Raw genomic sequence first — 21,484 nt, 5'->3', positions numbered from 1 at the left:
ATAGCTATCTTTTTTCAAGTACCTTTTCCAAGCTGCCTGGGTAAGGCTGCTTTGCATGTTGATTGGGGGAGGGGTAATCCCGTTTGCAGCTGTCATAGGCCAGTGATGAATCACTATCCCGTCATTTGGCTGCCTCCCCCCTCCCCCCAACAAGGGGAGGAGGAGGATAGACCTGGAGGAGGAAACAACAGTGGAGACCTCAACTTAAAGACAATATGCCTTTCACCGCTGCAGAATCCTCCTTTTTCTCTTTTGGTTAAAAGAGAGCATTGTCGTCCTGAGCCATGTGCTCTGTATAATTAAGAGCTGACACTGAAGCAGAGTAACAACAGCTTCTAATTTTTTACCCCTGATCACAGGTGCAAACATCTCAAACCAGTTCAGATGTTGCTGTTTCCTCAAGTTGCAGGTAAGGATACTGTTGATATTTGACATTTGGGGAGATTACCTCTCTGTGACCCCCTATCTATTTTTGTCTAGTATTTCTTAATTATTTCTATTAATAGCCTTGGTTGGAAATTACTTAACAATGTGTGTGTGTGAGTGTGTTTGTAAAAGAAAAAAAGTTAAATATGTAGAAAGTGAAGAGGAGCCTGGATTTGAAAATGATTAGGGGCTGTACTTTCTGGGGTTAGGAAAACTCTGAATATGTATTGAGAATTAGGGGAGAAAAGTTGGATTTTTAAGCCATTTCTCATTTGAATCCCAAAGACTTGGGGGAAGTCAAAACTCACTTTAGAAGTAAAACAGTTCACGTTCTTTATTATAAAAGCTGACATTTGCAGTCTAAGCGCAACTTCCAAATTGACTAGCTTTTATTGACCCTGTGGGGGTGAGGAGCAGACAGTCTTAGCTTCATACATGTAATATTAATCCCCCTCTTTTTTTTTTTTTAAAGAAAAACACAAAGTTTAACATAAAGTGAATAGGCCTTAGACTTCCAAACACTTGGCTGGCAGAGAACAGAATGGTATCTAGATGTGTTTTTAGTCACTTTAAAGAAATGGTCTCCTCTCTTCATTAAGAAAAGGTGAAATAGAAATGGATGGTTCTGCAGCTGTGAACATGAATAGGGGCTTCTATCTCCTATAGAGTAACTGCTGAGCCTAAGAACTTTCCGGGAAGATTTTGCTGTTTTGTGTTGTAAAAATCCCCAATTTGAGCAGGGCAATGGCATTGTTCTGATTTCCCCAAGTAGGTGACAGCTGAGGTATCCTGAGTGCTCATGTTCCTGGGCACTCACTGTATGCCGGCCTGATCCCTCCTCACTTGGGCTGGCTGTATGTAATCCACAAAGCAAACAAGTGAGCCGACATCAGAATGTTTTAATGCTGCATTTGTTTCAAGGGAAACAGAGGAACAATTAAGCAGTTTGCCAGAGTAAACACATGCATCAGGGCTATCTCATTCCCTGTCACTGGACTATAGGCTTCAAGTGTTTTATTTGGTTTGGAGACCCATTAAATTATAATTGGGTGGTAAATTATAAGGGAGTTCCTAGTGCTAATTTATTAGATGAAAGAGATTCCATACAAAAGTGAATTTTTTTTTTCAATTTTACACTTTTGTGTTTTAGAAAAATAACACCTTAGGGTTCCACCCCCCACCCCATCTAAAAAGAAAAGTAGGATGGTCTGTTTTCTTTGATAATAAAAACAGATGGAATCATCTCACTAGATCTTGGCACTTGATGAGCTATTGAAGGAGAGAAAAAGAAATTTTTTTAAAAAAACCAAAAAACTCCTTATGATATTTGGCTGGATAGGTATGGTCAGTGACATCTTTTAATAGTCCACATTTTGAAAGGATGGCTGAAGTGAAAATATAAGAGGGAACTATTTGGAGTTGAAGAAAATAGATACAATGGGACTTTTGTGCGAATGTGTTTCAAAGGAGGTGTCAAGTCGTTAGCGCATTAAATAGTGGGGTTATGAATTTGGTACATCTGTCAAACGGAAGGCTTCTTGTCTTTAGGTCTATGGAAATGCAGGATCTAACCAGCCCGCATAGCCGTCTGAGTGGTAGTAGTGAATCCCCCAAACTCGATAACTCTCATATAAATAGTAATTCCATGACTCCCAATGGCACCGAAGGTGAGTGGCTGCCTTCTCACTGTTTACTTTGCACCTTGTTTCTTCATCACTGTACCCGGTGTTCCTAGGTGGTTATGATTTCAGTTGTCAAATCCGTGAAACTACTCTTCCAGTTCTTGTTTAGGTCATTTGACTTATGAATCAGCATTCAGCCTCAATGAGGGGCTGATGTTGCTAGGTTATTATGCCATTCATAGACTGGTGTTATTTCAGAGAGATGCATATGTATATGCACAGTATACATGTGTATGTGTGCATGACATATTTATGCTTTGAGTGTATTTTTCCTTTTTGATTTTTCTTCACAGCACAGGATCAATTGTAATTATTTTGCTCTATGAGCCATGAACATTTGAAATTATTTCCTTTATTTTACTTTCCCTTGGTTACTAAATATAACCCAATTTGTCTCAATGCAGCATTGGCCTGAAGGGTCACTAAATAGCAATAAAATAATTTGTGTGCCTAATATTCTTGTGACTTTCACCATTAAAATATAAAGAGGTAAAAGATACTTACTGTTTACAAATATACAACCTTATTTGGAAGATAATATGAAATTCATTTACTTTGTAAAGATTAAGTATATATTTCAAACATAGTACTGTTCAATGATTTCTGTATAATGCATATAAATATTTATGTAAATTTCATGTAAGTAGAAATACCTATTTAAATGCATGTATACCTAAGTCTAAACATATAGGTAAAGCTATTTGTGTGTATCATTAGCTGGTGTGCATGTTTATTTTAAGTACTATATTTTTAAAGCTTCATAGAAGGGTATGTTTTGTATTGTATCTATTTTTATTTTATTCTATAGAAAATTTTCTTCTTTGAAGGTGATATTTTTGCTTTTTTATTCCTTAGCAAGCTTTAGGACCTTAGAGCATAAGTTTCATTAGAAGTTCGATAGATTATTGATCTTAGAATTCCATGCATGAACCAAACCCTAATCATCATTTCTTAATCACCATGATGATCTTTAATCATAGTTCTTAAAAAACAAACAAAAAACCCCATGTCATAAAATTGTTTGTTTGGTGCAGTATTCCAGTATGTGTGAGGAAAGCCTTTTAAAGCTGATAATAATATGAAATTTCTGGTAAGAGATACAATAACAAAATCAGTTGTTTCTGATAGGAGTTAACTGGTAACTTTCATAGCGACAGTGATTGTTTTTACATGTAAGTAGTCTGTATTTTCCTTTTTGAGTAAATACCTTCACATTATGGAAAATGGTCTCTGTTAAAAGAAGAAACTTTGCTGACCTAGCCAAAAAGAAAAAAAATCTCTGAAAAAGGTTCATTTGTATGGGAAACTCTTCTCTGTCCATATCAATAGGCAATCAAAAAGAAATCTCAGTTATGTATAGCAAAGTCATTCTAGTGTTTAAGTAGAGTTTATAGAGCAAATAAGATAAAAAGCCAGCAGTCCTTCCTTTCTCTCCTGTGGAATTTGGCTTCACGTGTGAGCATGGCAGCTGTTGGTGTATGGACTGGACTCGGGGTGTGTACAGACCACTGCAGGGCCCTGGACTGGCCTACCCCAGACCAGTGTTGGCGGGCAGGGCGACCACCGAGGGCAGCATCAGGGGACCAGGGATGGAAAGCTTTACAGTCATTCTCATCACTGTGAAGTCCAAGTAAGACAATCATCTAAAGTAACTTAAAGAACAAAGCTTTAAGTGTGTTAAATTGTTTTGCTTAAGGGAATAGACCAATACATATTGGTAGGAATAATTGTGAAATGATGAGAGTTAATTTTTTCATATATGAAGAAATAGGGGTAAAATGTTTTCATTTTGTCTTCATTTTACTGGCAAATCATCTACAAAAGAAGAATCAGACGATATTAAAACAGAGTATGTGTTGGAAACTGCCTCTTGGATTGCTTCGTGTGAATGATGTGTGGTTGGTTTTTTAAGGGCATGTGAGATGATCATATTTCTGAATATTTACATTTAATAGCTTGATATCATGTTCATATTCAGGAATATGTACTTCATCAAAGTTTTACATAGCTATAATAAATCAAAAATGAGAGAATATCTTAGATAGCTATATAACCTGCCAAACCATCAGCCTGAGAGATACTTAGAAATTATTTCTTATCCTGAAAGAAACTCTAATTTATCTTTGGCCTAAAAAAATCCATTTCTAAGTCATATTTCAAACAAGTACCCAGTTACTCATCTGACTCTGTTTTCGGGCATTCTTTTCTTATTGCTGTTTTTATCATACCTGTATATTTACCTCTTTTGTTTGCAGGCATTCTTCACTGGAGTACTTTACAAGGGTTATGGTAGTTAGAAAGTGAGGTGAGAGGTATCAGTATAAACTATCCAGAGAATACATGAAGTTTTAGTCCATTGACTGGGGTATTCAGTTTTAGTGCACAGTTTGAAAACGTGGACCCAAACTTTCCCCACCATCTGTGTGACAGGCCTGTTTGGATACAAACAGCATCAGAAAGTTCTGGGTTATTATTAAGTTTGTGAATCAATTTATCATGCCACTTACATATTCCATAAGGCATGTGTGTCTTTCCCTTCAGTCACCACTAGAGGAGTTAAGCTTAAAATCAGTGAATTCAGTGTCTGCAAGCTTTCCTGGAATAGAATCTTTATAGATTTTCCTATCCCTTTTTTGAAATCTTGTTTATTTCGAAACTAGCAATATTCACCAATGAATTAGTGGAATGAAAAAAAAAAAGCCACAAGAAATTCCTTAACTTTTCAAAGAATGTTTAAAATATCAATCACCTCCCCTAAGTCCATAATAGGTATTTCAGGCTCTCTATGCCACAGTGGATATTTAAAGTGATTTTATGGTAGTCCAGTTGCAATGCATCTCCTTAGTTAGGTTGACAAAACTTCCATTGAGTTACATAGTTGTTAACCCTAGCTCCACTTAGATAGGTTGTCTTCTTTCTCCAGGGCCTTTTTTTTTTTTTTTTTTTAAATTTCCTGCAACCACTTGTTCCTGTTATGAGGCTAAGAAAACATGAAAATCTTCTGTCTCAAAAACCAAAACTTCATGTGAAGAACAAATAAGGGAATGGAGTGGCAAGGCAGAGAATATTAAGTTTCTTCTTAAGTCTGCTGCCAAATTATCATAAGACTCAGTGTTTGTAGGTTCTGTCCTTGCAGGCTAGTGCCTATTTTCATGGTTCATCTAAGGGATAAAGACACTGAGCTACAACCTCAGACATTGTGCTTTTTTACTTCCTACTTGAAATGTTCTTTAGTGAAATTCCTTGCTTGAATATTTCAGGTTTCAAAAGTTTCAAGCCTGCATGTTTGTATATTCCAACCTCTCTGTGAATTGTTATTGTTGTAGTGAACTGTGGGTATCACCCAGTTTATAAGTCTTTGAAATAGAAAGCATAAAGAGGCAAGAATATAACATAGCATAAATGGATGCTTGACTTGCATTCAGAAAAGCACTGTTAGGAGTAATTTGTTTCCAAAGGAATTAGTCAATATTTTAGATTACTGTTGTACAATTAAATCTTGACTTAGCGAGACTGACGGAATGGTTATGGTGGCTTTTCTTTTAACTGATGTTTTTCCTAGTCTTTTGGTCTTCCGGGACAGAATGGGAAAGATATTTGTTATTAGATTATTAAAGAATAATTTTTAAGACCTGGGCTCTTGGGCGATGATGCTTCCGTCAGTTCAATATGAGCATCTGATCTGAGAGGATTTCTAACGTATAGGTATATGTTCAGGTCTCTCTTTCGTAGAAGCTGCATGTTGATGTTTGTGTTGTGTAAATGTGGAAAGTAGTTGGGAAATGTTTCTTCAGAAGGACTTGCGGATCTAGCAGTAAAGGGATTTTTATTTACATACCTAATTAAGGCCTTGTTTGCAAAGCAGTCATTCTTCCATCTTTGTTTTTTCTGGCTGTCTTAAGACCATGGGAGCCTAAGATTGGTCAGTTCATGTATTGCTAGTGTGAGTGTTTATTTTTGGTTGTCTGGGGGTGAGGAGTGGGGAAGGGCAAAAAGGAGGTGTGAGCGGGCGGAACTAAAAGCTCTCAATCTGAGTTTTCTCGATTGTAAATTTAGATACAAACTCAAGAAGAGGCTAAACTTGTCTTAAAGCAGAGGAATTTGCCTTGAAGTGACATTAAACCAGATGCAGTTGGAATCTTTACTGCAAATAGGGTTTCAGGAATTCTGATGGTAATTTGAATAGTAATTTTGAATTGGTATATCAGATTTCCAAGATGATAAGAGATACAATCTCAAATTAGGTGGCTAAATTTTCTGCATTTTAAGATTGATTTAATTGTGTATTGCATATTTTAGGATGATAGGTTAATTCAGTTTTACAAATTTGTATTATCAGTAGTTTAAAGTTGATTTATCATTCCTACAAAGCTTAGAATGCAAATTATCTTGAATTTGTTTTCCTCACTGTAATTTTAATTTCATAAAGTACAGTTATATCCTACCAGAGTATTTTTAAGAAATCTTATTTATGAAAAATATGGAAACTAGAGTGAATGTGTATAAAATTATGGTTTGAGGCTACATTTAAAAAACTATATTTGTATATTTGTGGTCAAATATTCTATTGTCAATAGAAAATGGTAATCTAATTTTATTATTGTTTACATTCTGCACATGATTTAGTTTCTGGAAGATGAAGGGACGCTGTGTGTAGAAGAGCTTCTAAGTGACGTTTTTAGAGTTTGTAGTCACAAAATTGGCCTCTTTCAAAGTGTTCTTGAGCAAAAGCCATGAAAGGATGAAAAAAATAATTTAAGGTTTAATATTTGCATATATAGTTATGGGAATAATTCTCACATACCGATTGGTACTTAATAAAAATAATGGGTAATTTTTATAAATAACTTATTAGTCACTAAGCTGACCATTCTATGATTCATTTCATTAATCTTCAGAGGATCCTTTAATCACCAACATGGTGGGAAGGACACTGGGTTTGACCCTAAACCCCATTTGCTGGCTCTGTGAGCTCAGATGTGTTTGCTTCTGTGTGTTTCAGTCTCCTCAACTGTATAATGGGGACAATAGCAGGTCTTACTTGCTGTGAGGATGATCAGCAAAACTTGTAACACACTAGTGACTTACTCGGAGAAGGCCATGGCAACCCACTCCAGTGCTCTTGCCTGGAAAATCCCACGGATGGAGGAGCCTGGTGGACTGCAGTCTATGGGGTCGCTAAGAGTCAGACACAACTGAGCGACGTCACTTTCACTATTCACTTTCATGCATTGGAGAATGAAATGGCAACCCACTCCAGTGTTCTTGCCTGGAGAGTCCCAGGGATGGGGGAGCCTGGTGGGCTGCCGTCTGTGGGGTCACACAGAGTCGGACACGACTGAAGCGACTTAGCAGCAGCAGCAGCAGCAGCAGCAGCAGCAGCAGCAGTGACTTACTAAGTGCTCTTCGAATTTCTAGACCACATGTAAATAATAATCCCTTCTAAAGACATGGGTTTGATCCCTGGGTCAGGAAGATCCCCTGGAGAAGGAAATGGCAACATACTTCAGTATTCTTGCCTGGGAAATCCCATGGACAGAGTTGCAAAAGAGTTGGATACAATTTAAGCAACTAAACAGAGTACCATTACTGTCTCCTGTTGAGTTCTCCAGAATGTTTGTTTGGTTAGTGAATGTGTTGTTCAAAAAGTAATTGGTGAAAATGACAGATGTCTTTCATTTTTTACTTAAAGTCGAATGAACTTTTTGGCCAACCCAATGTAAGAAAACTGAGTCTTGGAAAGTTAGATGCCAAGTTGAAAGACACATGGTTTGTAATTGGTACCACTGGTATTTGAATCAAGTTCTGTTTGAGTCCAGACTCTAGGTTTTCAAATCAGTATATCACTTATGGGAGAGAATGTTATTCCCACCATCTGCCAATTGTTGTTCAGTTGCTAAGTTGTGTCTCACTCTTTGCAACCCGATGGACTGCAGCACGTTGCTTCCCTGTCCTTCGCTATCTGCTGGCATTTGCTCAAGCTCATGTCTGTCGAGTTGGTGATGCTATCCAGCCATCTCATCCTCTGTTGACCCCTTTTCCTCCTGCCTTCAATCTTTCCCAGCATCAGGGTCTTTTTCAATGAGTCAGCTGTTTGCCTCTGGTAACCAGAGTATTGGAGCTTTAGCTTCAGCATCAGTCCTTCCAATGAATATTCAGGATTGATTTTCTTTAGGATTGACTGCTTTGGTCTTGCAGTCCAAGGGACTCTCAGGAGTCTTCTCCAGCACCACAGTTCCCACCATCTGCCAATACCTTTTCTAATACGTTCATACCAAATATCAGTACTCCCATTGTCTTCATGACTGGAGACATTCTCTAGCAAACAGCAGACCTATAAAAGGACCAATGGCAAAGGCTTTGATGACAGAAGGACTTTATTTTAAGGACAACTCCCCAGGGTAGTCCTACTCTGATTTTAAGTTCTTTTGTGCATGAGTGTGTGAGACTCCTTCCTTTTGTTGGGTGCATATAGCATATTGTATCAATAGGTTCACTTCTAGGGGATTGTCTCTTACTAGTTTTCAAAGCTTTAGACTTAATTATAATTCCACCAGCCGTCTGTCTCTGTTAAGCCTCTCTGGGATCAAACAGAGATGGGAAGTCATCTCTGCTTTTCATTATCATAGTCATTATATGCACATTTGGATTGAAACAGTATTACTGTGAAATTTAAAAAGTGCTTGCAATTTTACTACTGCTCAGAAGTCTTTTGTGCCTCAGAAGCTCAGAAGTCTTTTTCCAAGGCTCAGAAGCCTTGGAAGATATTTGGACCTGGAGAAGGAAATGGCAGCCCACTCCAGTATTCTTGCCTGGAGAATCACATGGACAGAGGAGCCTAGTGGGCTGCAGTCCATGGGATCACAAAGAGTTGGACACGACTGACGTGACCTAGCAGCAGCAGATATTTGGAAGTGGATGATACACTGGTCATACGTCTCTTGACTTTGAGAACCAGCTTATGGTAACCAAGTAAAACTCAAAGAAGCAGCTTTAAATGGCATTTGTTGGGGGCTCCATAGAAGGGCAGTGACCAACGCCAGGAGCTGGGATGTGCATGGCACGTTCTAAGAACAGGAGAGAGAATGACAGGGAGTAGAGGAGATCAAGTGGGAGGAATAAAGGGGGGTGTCATGTGGGGCTTACAGGTTAGCAAATGTACCCTGGTTGATTGTATATCACTAACTGTTTCTTTAATATATGGGAACTCCAATACTGCATGGAAAAGGCTCAGAGTTTCTAGGAGGCCAGGCTTCTTGATAAACTAATGACCTGAATATAGACAGTTTTCATCTATTCCCAATACCTAATAGTTCTGGCTCATCCCTTCCCTAGCTGGGCTAAAACTTTCATAGGAACAGAAAGATGTATCTACGTAAGGGCATCCTGTCTCTGGGAGAAACTTATGGTTTCCCCAGAGAGATACGCAAATCTTTAGTGAATACTAGTTATTTAGGCTAATTCTTATCCCTTTGATCATGGATTTTCTGCTTTAAGTAATTACTAATTTCTGAGGGTGCCTGAAGACGTTGTGGGGTGAGCAGTATATAGATAAAAGTGGTGTGGTTTTGTGTATGTGTGTGCTTATTTTTGGGCTTCCCAGGTGGAGCTAGTGGTAGGAGACATAAGAGACACAGGTTCGATCCTGGGTCGGGAAGATCTCCTGGTGGAGGGCATGGCAACCCACTCCAGTATTCTTGCCTAGAGAATCCCATGGACAGGGAAATCTGATGGGTTACCGTCCATAGGATTGCAGAGTCAGACACGACTGAAGTGACTTAGAACACGCATACACACACATGGTTATTCTCATCTTGCTTACTTAGGGTAAGGTCTAAGAGTAATTTATTTTCCTCCTTTTGCCTCCGAACATGTAATATAATAGAAAATTATCACATAATTGCAGATTTTCTATTTTTCCATTTCACTTTGGGTAGGAAAAAGTCATTTGTTACATAGCTATCCTCAAAGACTGCTAAATATTGCCTTTATTAAAAGAGGGCATAAATTTTGAGAAGCTAATCAAGGATTTATGTTAAGTTTCAGAACCCCAAGTAGTTTATAACTAAACTCTTACTATGACTATGTATTTGGTTGGCCAAAAAGTGTGTTTGAAACATTTTGGCCAACCTAATACAAAGTAGTTTGCTGGTTTTGCAGATTTTTCAGTTCTATTTCATGCTTCTGGTATCCTGTCACTCTGAAAAAAGGTGGGCAAACTCTACCATACACATTTCAAGGAGGTATTTAAAGTATTCCCTATAATACAAATCAGAGATTTTTTTCTTTCATAAAATTAATCTAAATCAAAATCTAAAATACTTCCCTATCTTATCACTGTGTCTGTTACCTTATGTAAGGGAACTTTTGTGTGGGAAAAATACTATTTTAGCAAAATAAGGACTATGGGCTGAGTAGACTGAGTTCTCACTAGCTATTTGAGCACATCTTTCATTCCTTCCACCTGCCTTATTTGTTTTACCCTCAAAAAGACTAGGAGAACTTCTTTGCACCTCATCTTAAAGAGTTTGTGATTAGTCTATACAGCATAGTATCTGTGTTGGAAAAGAGATTCAACAGCATGTCAGGCTGATTTTAAAGCCTACATCCTTTATACTCAAAAAATACAGACTCCCCATAGCCCAAAAGCTTAGTGCTTATTGAAATGCTTAAATCTGCCTTAAGATTTTTTGTTATCTTATCTAAGATTATTACCCAGTAGAGGAACTACAGCTTGCATTTATTATATGTATTTCAGCTATTAAGGCTCATGAGTCCTTAAAGGGAGGGATAGGCCTGTTTACTATTGTGTTCTCTGCAGCTGGTAGAAAGCTTGGAAGTGAATAAACAGTCAATATATATTTGTTATTGTATACTAATGCAAGTGAATGATGATAATCATTTGTTGTTCAGTTGTTAAATTGTGTCTGACTCTTGTGACCCCACGAAACTGTAGCACACCAGGCTTCCCTGTCCTTCGCCATCTCCCAGAGTTTGCTCAAATTAACTTCCATTGAGTCGGTGATGCCATCCAATCATCATGGTCCAACTGTCACATCCATACATGACTACTGGAGAAACCATAGCTTTGACTGTACCTTTGTCGGCAATGTCTCTGCGTTTTACTCCATCTAGGTTTGTCCCAGGGACGGGGGAGCCTGGTGGGCTGCCGTCTGTGGGGTCGCACAGAGTTGGACATGACTGAGCGACTTCACTTTCACTTTTCACTTTCATGCATTGGAGAAGGCAATGGCAACCCACTCCAGTGTTCTTGCCTGGAGAATCCCAGGGACGAGGGAGCCTGGTGGACTGCTGTCTATGGGGTCGCACAGAGTCGGACACGATTGAAGCGACTTAGCAGCAGCAGCAGCAGTCAGATGACCACCATACTTGATGATCAGGACTGTATTCTCCAGAGGATAAGGGATACCCAGCCATGACTGTAGTGATTGAGGATAGTGTCTGCACGCTGGTAATGCTTAAACTGAATCTTGAAGGAGAGGTAGAAAAAACACTGGATGCTATGCCAGGAAGGAGCAAAGCCATTTCTAATCCCGGGGACTGTGTGTGGCAGGAGAGGCGAGACATATGGGTAGAGTGCACAGAGATGGGACTAAGACAGTCACCCAAGCAGATGATGAACAACCTACAACCTTATGTACCAAGTTCAGGAGTTTGGATTCAATCCTGAAAGAGCTGGATGGCCCAAAGACTTGCAAACAGGAGAGTAATGCGATTGAGTCTGGTCTGAGAAATACACTTAGGTAGTGTTTTGAAACTTTGGTTCAACAGATGATTTGTTGTTGTTGTTCAGTTTCTCAGTCGTATGTGACTCTTTGCAACCCCATGGACTGCAGCACACCCAGGCTTCCCTGTCATTCACCGTCTCTTGGGGTGTGCTCAAATTCATTTCCATTGAGTCAGTGATGCCATCCAATCATCTCATCCTCTATCATCCCCTTCTCCTATCTTCAGTCTTTCCCTGCATCAGGGTCTTTTCCAGTGGGTGACAGGTAGGGAGAAAAGACTGCAGGTAAGAAGTTATGAGGGCATTTTTATCTGAAATCATGTACTTATTTATGTATTACCATTTCACCACAAATTTCTGATACTTGCCCTAAGGAAAGCAGAGAATGGATTTTATATATATATATACACACACACACACACACACACACATATATATATATATATGTAGCAAAGCAGTATTGCATGATAGTAAGGATGGATTTTGCAATCAGACTAACCTGGGCTTAAAATCTCAAAATCTCAGTGTCATAATTCTGTAGCTGACATATGGGTTTTGAGAGAGAGCAGAGGACTGGGGGAAGGCTCTGAAACAAGGAAACCTGCCCTGCCACTTGCTAGAGACTGAGTGTGACGCTGAATAGTTACTGAACTGTTTCTATCTCTGCTTCCTGGTCTGTAAAATGAAAGTTTCTACCTCTCGGGATGTGAGGATAGTTAAATGAGTCGGTAAAGCACTTAGAACACACTGACTTCTAAGAAATATTCAATATCCATTGGCTGTTTTGTTATTATCATGTAAGATCTCTGATCCCAGACAAGCCCGAGTTTTGGGCTTCCCAGGTGGTGCTAGTGGTAAAGAACTCACCCGGCAGTGCAGGAGACATAAGAGACATGGGTTCAATCCCTGGGTTGGAAAGATCCCCTAGAGAAGGAAATGACAACCCGCTCCAGTATTCTTGCCTGGAGAACTCCATAGACAGAGGAGCCTGATGGGCTGCAGTCCATGGGGTCATAAGAAGCTGGACATGACTGAGCGACTAAGATCTCTGAGCCTCTGCCCTCCCCACTGTAAAATAGGGGTTGCACCTTTATCACTGGGCCTATTTCACCTAGTGGAGGCTCGAGATTCTTTTTTAAAAAAATTTTTATTGTGGTAAAAGTCACATAAAATATACTATTTTAACCATATTTAACTGTACAGTTCATTGGCACTAAGTACATTCACATTGTTGGGCACTCTCACCATCGTCCATCTACCAAATTTTTCACCTTCCTAAACTGAAACTCTGTCCCCATTAAACACTAAGTCCCCATCCCCCCACTGCATGCCTCCATTCCCCAGCCCATGGCATCTACCAGTGTACTTTCTGACTGTAGGTGTTTGACTATTCTGGGTGGCTTGTATAAGTGGAATCAAATAGTATTTGTCTCCACCTAATACATATAGGAATGCATGTTTAAGGTTCACTTAATACATGTCCTACAACAAATTATACCTTCTCTTCAGCTATAGACTTAAAATACTAACTCCAGTCCCTGTCATCTACTCAGAAGAAGAGCAACAATTAGTAAAGAATAATACAGGTGACTATTTTTTTTTTAAGCAAACATATCTACTGGGAATGGCTACTGCAGTGTTTCCATGGAAAGAGAGATTTACTTCCCCTGGAGATCGTCACTTCTCCTGATAGCCTTTGCAGGTCCTCTGAGTACCTGGAGTACTCCATAAGTACTTGCTCAGTTAATACCCTATATGGGTAGGATTTAGGTCTGGGTGCTCCTGTGGTTTGGTGAAGCATGGGAAAGGGGTATGATCTGAGATGTAAATTAGGTAGGTTGATTACATTTTAGGCAAGTACACCATTTTTCCAGATTGATATGATTGAGGTTCTGAACCCGAGCCAGCCCATCTGCTTCTGTTCTTCATACACTAGTTTGTTTTACCTTTCACCAAATTGCAGCATGCACTGATACACCTTTGTTTAATGCCCTGCTCTTCTGGGATGTTTCTGTTGCTGTGCCCGTCAATGATTGTTAGGCTCTCCATGAGAGACATGATTAAGGATGATAAAACCCTCATTGAACACACTTGACTTTTCATAAAAAGTGGTTTCATAAAAGGTATGGTAATCAAAGATATTTGAAACCTAACTGTGTGACCTTAGGCTAGTTTTTAAACATTTTTAAGCTGTGGTTTTCTCATCTTTCAAATGTGACAATTATAGTAAATATCTCATGAAATTGCCACAAGAAGCAAATAAGCTGTTACTTGTAAGGTGCTTAGCACAATGCCTGACATGTAGTAAATGCTCAAGAACCATAAGCTATTTTTAAAATGATTACTCTTCCAGGTGAAAATTCTACATAAATATTGCCTGTGCCATAAATTGAGACTGTTATAGTGCTACCTTAATTCTTAAAATTGGAGCAGTCTTTTCAGGCCTTTGTGCTGTGCTTGCATTCTTGCTGCTAAGTCGCTTCAGTCGTGTCCGACTCTGTGAGACCCCACAGATGGCAGCCCACCAGGCTCTGCTGTCCCTGGGATTCTCCAGGCAAGAGCACTGGAGTGGGTTGCCATTTCCTTCTCCAATACATGAAAGTGAAAAGTGAAAGTGAAGTGGCTCAGTAAGTGTCCGACTCTTCATGACCCCATGGACTACAGCCTACCAGTCTCCTCTGTCCATGGGATTTTCCAGACAAGAGTACTGGAGTGGGGTGCCATCACCTTCTCCGTCTTATAACACACTAGCATCTAAATGTAGGTATTTGTTAAAAGTCATCAAATGGCACATTTAAGAGTAACAGGCCACATCCATGCTTAATTCTTTTTCATATGTGGATGTTCTGTTATGGTTATGAAATCACAACAAATTTTCTTGTCTGAAAATTCACAGTGGGTTTTTGTCATCAGGCACTTTTTCAATCAACAGATTAAAAATAGGCTATCATTTGGGTTCTGAAATATTTTGATGTTAGAAAGAGGGCTTAATTCTCCAGAAGGTTAGAAGCCACTGAGTCAAACAAAAGTGCTCTCAGAGTTTAGAGAAAAGAGCTCTTCAGCTTGCTGAGGTCTGGCCAGGCTTCAAGGAGATGATGGAATCTGAGCTGAGTGTTTGGGAAATGGGTAGAACCTGAATAGATTGAGAAGAGATGGAATGCATTCTAAATGAGGGACCAATGTGAACAAAGGTAGGATAGTGTGGGAGACAGGGAGGAGACTAGTGGAGCTGAAAAAGGAATTGATAGTAGATAAGGTTAGAAGGATCATCTGAAGCCAGACTGTGGAGGACCCTGAATACTAGGCTAAGGAATTTGGACTTTATCCTGGAGCCAGTAGAGAAGCCATTTAATATTTTGAATGAGGGTTGATATGGTGCAAGTGTTTTAGGTATGAATCTGGCAGCAATTTCAAGGGTAGATTGGATTGAGGGAGACAGGTACAGCAAAATGGAGGCTCATGAGATCTGCCTGAATTTTGTGTGTTAGGAACCTGAACAACAACAACAAAATTGGAATCCTGTCCAGGCTGTATACATGTTTAATTCTTTTTCATATATGGATGTTCTGTTATGTTCATGAAAACACAACAGATTTTCTTGTCTGAAAATTCACAGTGGGTTTTTGTCATCGGCACTTTCTCAATCCGCAGATTAAAAATAGGTTATCATCTGGATTCTGAAATATTTTGATGTTAGAAAGAGGGCTTCATTCTCCAGAAGGTTAGAAGCCACTGAGTCAAACGTTCAAAGGGATATTTCAAAGGAACGGCCATCATTTACCAAGTATCATTTCTTTCACCAAAAAGTTAATTAGTCTAGACCTCTACACAAGTCGTTGTGCAGTGTCCTTCCAATATGCTATACTTTCTGTGAATAACGAGTTTCACTTGACTAACATTCCTTGTTGGCTGGGTACACCCTTAAGTTCAAGTTTAGTCTATGTGTGTTGATTTGGTTTTCAAAAGATAGAATTTCTATTTTGAAGAGTTGTCTTACTCTTTGCAACCCCATGGACTGTAGCCCACCAGGCTCCTCTCTCCCTGGAATTCTCCAGGCAAGAATACTGGAGTGGGTAGCCTTTCCCTTCTCCAGGGGATCTTCCAGACCTAGGAATTGAACCCAGGTCTCCCTCATTGCAGGCAGATTATTCTTTACCATATGAGCCACCAGGGAAGCCCCTTTTAAGAAAAAGACGAATTTAAATTTTAGAGTACTCATAATCATATTCCAGACTGTAAAACCAATCTGAACATAAAGGGATACCTTGTTTTCCAAATGGGTATTAACCAAAGAAAAATCATTTGATTCATGGATATATATTCTTTTCAATAAAGGGGAAATAGTTGAATGGCTGCTTATAATCTTTTACTTATTCAGTTATGTCTAAAATAAAATATATAAATGTAGGAATATTGCTATCTTCTACTTTCACATTTCATGTAATTTTATCCATTCTTTTTCTATATGCCTTTGGTATCCCTTGATGCCATTTTTTGAGTCATTTGACACATTTTTAAAAAACGTACATTTCTACTTCTACCTCATGAGTTGAGATAGGAAACTCATTAAATCTGTGAGTGATATTATCATTGAATCCAAACTATAACTTAATATTACAGTGATTATGCTTTTGTCTTGTAGGTTATTTATTATCTGTACAGCATAATCATGTGTGGTGTAGCTCTTTAAAGTTCTGTGTAAAAGTTTGCTTACAGCAATATCTAATATTTTGCCTTGGACTGATCATGCCCACAAATTATTATTAAATATATCTGACTGACTTATCTCTCTTTTTAAAGATCAGGAAAGATTCTCTCTAAATATACCAAAAAAAAATCCAATGATTGATATTCCTTTATGTGAATATATCTTCTCCAAAGAATACTTTGCTCAAAATAGTATGAGGGAAATGTGTCCTGTGAGTGTTTTATAAGAACCTGCTTAGAAGTTGACAGAGTGATAATTTTGGAGGAATAGAATGTTATTTTCAGTTTAATCATATACAGTGTGTTTAATTGCCCTGTACAATGTGCCCAGTGGTATGAAGTCAGTTATCTGCTTTTCAAAGTCAGTTGTACATTTTTACCTTCATCCATTTCTTCAGTGAATATTGAGTTCCAATTACGTGTGAAGCACTGGGCTATGTTCTATAGGGATATAAAAAGTTGGAGTTCCAACTATGAAGAAATCTATAACATATTTGGATAAGACTATGAAATGTAAAGCAAGGTTGAGTAGGATATGTGTTCTAAATGAGGTATAAACTCAGATTTAGTGGCTCAAGGAAAAGAAACATAAGCCCTGAGTAGTAGATCAGGCAAATCTTCACAAAGCAAGTGGGACTTTGATTGAACCATGAAGGATTCAGATCAGTGGAAATTGCAGAACATTTAACGTCAGAAGAAAAGGCACTAGCAACACTGTGGAATTGAGGAAGTATTAAACGTTTGGTAGGCCAGTTTGGTAGGCCAGTGTTGGTGTGTTTGTTTGGGCGTGTGATTCTTTGTCTATAAAATGGAGATAAGTGTCAGATAGCAAAGATAGGATAATTAAATGTGACTGTTTTGTAGTGCTCTCATATTCTTGTAAGTTACTCGTTGTTATGCAAATACAAAGTGTGTATAAAGGAGTGGCATGGAAAGCAGAAAAAAGAAAAAAGCTTGGTCTTATTGAGGGCCTTAAGAATATGACCAAGTTGGTGGTGGTGGTGTTCACTTGCTAATTCATGTCTGACTCTGTGACCCCATGGCTTGCAGCACTTCAGGCTCCCCTGTCCTTTACTATCTCCCAGAGTGTACTCAAATTCATGACCTTTCGAGTCCGTGATGCTATCTAACCATCTGATCCTGTGCCTCTCCCTTCTTTTGCCTTCAGTCTTTCCCAGCATCAGGATCTTTTCCAGTGATAAAGTTATGATAACTTAATTAGGAAGAAAATGAAAAGCCTGTTGAAGACCTCAGCAGCAGAGTGACTTGCTCCAGTCTAGCCTATAGAAAGATAAATATCTCTGTTCAAAATAGAGAGACTGAAAGGCCAACTGATTGGCTTTTCAGAGAGAAGAGCTATATAGTAATTAGGCTTGTGACTGTGAAATTAGGGGGAAAAGTGGTTGCGAAAGATTAGAATGGTAGAGATGATAGATTGACAGTGGAGTGTGAGGAAAGAGTTGCTGGGAGGAATGAGTGTGAAATGCTTAGTCTAGATGATATGACCACTAGAAAAGGATAGGGTAAGGGGATTGCATTTGAGCACTTGATTTGCCCTTGATCCAGACAAGGGCATTGCACAATTAGAACATGAGGATTGGTCCCCATGAAAAAGGTGTGCATGTGGATAAAGATTTGAGAGTTGTCTACATGGAGAAGATTTTTTTAAACAGTTGCAAGGAAAGACATGATTGTGAAGGAAAATTTAGATAAGGAGGAAGTACAATGATCGAACCATAGAGTAAGCAGAGGAGAACAGTCCAGAGGAAAAAACACAAGGAGAACAGGGAAACATTGTTGTGTAGTATTGATCAATGATGAGGAAAATGTCAGAGGAAGGCCCATTCTACAGAAAAATTAAGGAAAATCAGGATGGAGAAGAGTTTGAATTAGGCAATTAAAATCCTTTTAGTAAAATAGTAGCTATAAAGGGATATTTCAGAGGACTAAAGATGGAGAAGGAAATAGCAACCCATTCCAGTGTTCTTGCCTTGAGAATCCCAAGGACGGGGAGGCCTGGTGGGCTGCTGTCTATGGGGTCGCACAGAGTTGGACACGATTGAAGCAACTTAGCAGTAACAGTAGCAGCAACGAGAGAGTAGATACTAAGTTCAAAGGCAGATTTTTAGAAAACTTAGTGAGGAAAGAAGGGAGAGAAAATAGATAGTGGTTGAGAAAAGATTTTTTTTAATTAGGAGAGACCTGCCTATTTATTTAGATTTTGGTTTTTCTTTTATTAAATTTTATTAGAGTATAGTTAATTTACAAGTTGGGTTAGTTTCAGGTGTACAGCAAGGTGAATCAGTTATATAGATACTTTTTATCCACTTGTTTGTAGATTGTTTTTCAATATAGGCCCTTAAGAGTATTAAGTAGAGTTCCCTGTTCTGTACAGTATTAGTTATCTATTTTATATTGGTTTGTGAGTGCTTGCTAAGTTGCTTCTGTCGTGTCCAACTCTTTGAGGCTCTATGGACTATAGCCTGCCTGGCTCCTCGGTCCATGGGATTCTCCAGGCAAGAATACTGGACTGGATTGCCATGCCCTTCTCCAGGGGATCTTCCCAACCCAGGGATTGAAGCTGTGTCTCTTATGCCTCCTGCATTGGCATGTGGGTTCTTGACCACTAGTGCCACCTGGGAAGCAAACTAGAATTTTTCATCAATAACCCTAACAGTCATATGCATATGTGATGATGTGTTTATATGTGCTCTGTCATGTCCGACTCTTGGCAACCTCATGAACTGTAACCCACCAGGCTCCTCTGTCCTTGAAATTTTCCAAGCAAGAATACTGGGGTGGTTTGCCATTTCCTTCTCCAGGGGGTCTTCTTGGCCCAGGGATTGAACCCACATCTCTTGCATCTCCTGCATTGGCAGGTGGATTCTTTACCACTGGCACCACCTGGGAAGCCCCTATATTGGTTTAATTAACCTTATTATTTACTTTATACATAGTGTGTGTGTATCTATCTCAGCCTCTCAATTTATCCCTTCTCCCACTTTACCTCCTGTAACCATAAGTTTTTCTACATCTGTGGCTCTGTATCTGTTTTATAAATAAGTTCATTTGTACCATTTTTTAAGATTGTACATATAATTGGCATCATACAATGTTTGTCTTTATCTTGACTGACTTCACTCAATATGACAATCAGTGTTGCTGCAAGTGGCATTAGTTCATTCTTTTATATGGCTGAGTAATATTCCATTGGAATATTCATTGGAAGGACTGATGCTGAAGCTGAAACTCCAATACTTTGGCCACGTGATGTGAAGAACTCACTCACTTGAAAGGACCTTGATGCTGGGAAAGATTGAAGGCAGGAGGAGAAGGGGACGACAGAGGATGAGATGGTTGGATGGCATCACCAACTCAATGGACATGAGTTTGAGTAAACTCTGGGAATTGGTGATGGACAGGGAGGCCTGGCATGCTGCGGTTCATGGAGTCTCAAAGAGTGGGACACGACTGAGCGACTGAACTGAATATTCCCTTGTATATACATACCACATCTTCTTTATCCATTCATCTATCGATGGACATTTAGGTTGCTTCCATGTCCTGGCTATTGTAAATAGTTCTGCTGCCTGTTTTTAAAATTAGGTGAGGCAGAAGGGAAATAGTCCCTTGAGATGAAGTTGTTGAGACCAAATAACCAAATAGTGGGGTATTGTTGCAAAGAAGATATGGATGTTGCATCGGTAATGAAGGTGCTTGGTGAGCATGGAATCATGGTATGATGGGTTAGTTGGCTGATCTTGAGAGTGATCTGATGGATCTATCTCCGCTTAAATTTATGGTGAATCAAAACAGGGTTCTCTTTTTCGTGGGCCAAATACAGTATCGTGCATGCTCCGTCGTTTCAGTCGTGTCTGACTCTTTGTGACCTCATGGACTGTAGCCCACCAGGCTCCTCTGTCCTGGGAATTTTCCCGGCAAGAATACTGGAATGGGTTGCCATTTCCTTTTCCAAGGGATCTTTCCGACTCAGAGATCGAACCTGTGTCTCTTATGTTTCCTGCATGGTAGCTGGGTTCTTTACCACTAGCATCACCTGGGAAGCTCTAACATAATAGTATATGCACCCTGAATAGTGCTGGAGAGAGATGCCCATATTTTCTCCTGGAATCTTCTATCCCGATTACCGTGGTCAAAATTCTTCCTCTAGTCCGTTTCTTCAGAAAGAGTATACACTGATTGTAATGACAGAGGTGTATGTTTTCTTAATATAATCATGATTTAGTCCTGCCTTCTTGTTATATCCAAATTACCTTGATTTGATTTTGGCTGTCCTGAGGCAATGGCTTCATGGTTGATCATAGACAAGCCACTTAGCTTCAGATTCTTCTCATTTACTTTTCAAAGGGTAAGCTTCAGTTTAATGTGAAGTTTGTGACAGATTCTGCCCCATCATCATCTTAATAAGACACTCTAATGACAGAGTAACTGTAAAAGCATGGCATCTGGACCTAGCTCAGTGTTCAATGATTTATAAGCATTTATCTTTTGAAAATATTCTCATGAGTGTATTGTCTCCAGTTACTGATGAGGAAGCAGAGGCACACAGACATTGAGTCACTTTTCCAGGTTCATACTGTTAATAGCAAATTTAGATTGAACTTCAACTGATAATTCCAAAGCTGGTGCTTTTAACTCTTTATTCTTTCCTTTATTCATTCATTCACTTATTTATTATATATTTTAACTCTATTCCCTGTTGTTCCCTGTACTATTCCCTAGGAGGAAGGCATTCAGTATAGTAGTTATATGATACTGCTACGAATGATGATGATAAATATAGTTTTAGTTCCTTCTGTATGCTAGGTACTTTACATACATTTTATGGATCCTCACTGCATTCCTAGGATGTAGATAGCACTTTTTTTTTTCTTGTGACAGGAACCTAGCAACTTTCAAA

At 39.0% G+C, this 21,484-nt stretch overlaps 1 protein-coding gene across 6 annotated transcripts in view; it reads left to right on the top strand.

Moving 5' to 3' along the window:
- The first annotated feature begins 268 nt into the window (after window positions 1-268).
- EYA1 (EYA transcriptional coactivator and phosphatase 1) overlaps window positions 269-21,484 on the top strand; it is a 180,759-nt gene continuing 159,543 nt past the window's right edge. For all 6 annotated transcript variants that reach the window (XM_052651460.1, XM_052651459.1, XM_052651458.1 and 3 more), the window contains exons 1-2: window positions 269-409; window positions 1,975-2,093. In XM_052651460.1, coding sequence (XP_052507420.1) covers window positions 1,979-2,093 — 115 coding nt within the window. In that variant the 5' untranslated portion in view covers window positions 269-409; window positions 1,975-1,978. The remainder of the gene's footprint in view (window positions 410-1,974; window positions 2,094-21,484) is intronic.

Source organism: Budorcas taxicolor, chromosome 14, assembly GCF_023091745.1.
Source record: "Budorcas taxicolor isolate Tak-1 chromosome 14, Takin1.1, whole genome shotgun sequence".
Lineage (NCBI taxonomy): Eukaryota > Metazoa > Chordata > Mammalia > Artiodactyla > Bovidae > Budorcas > Budorcas taxicolor.
This window is presented reverse-complemented; position numbering and strand designations above follow the sequence as displayed.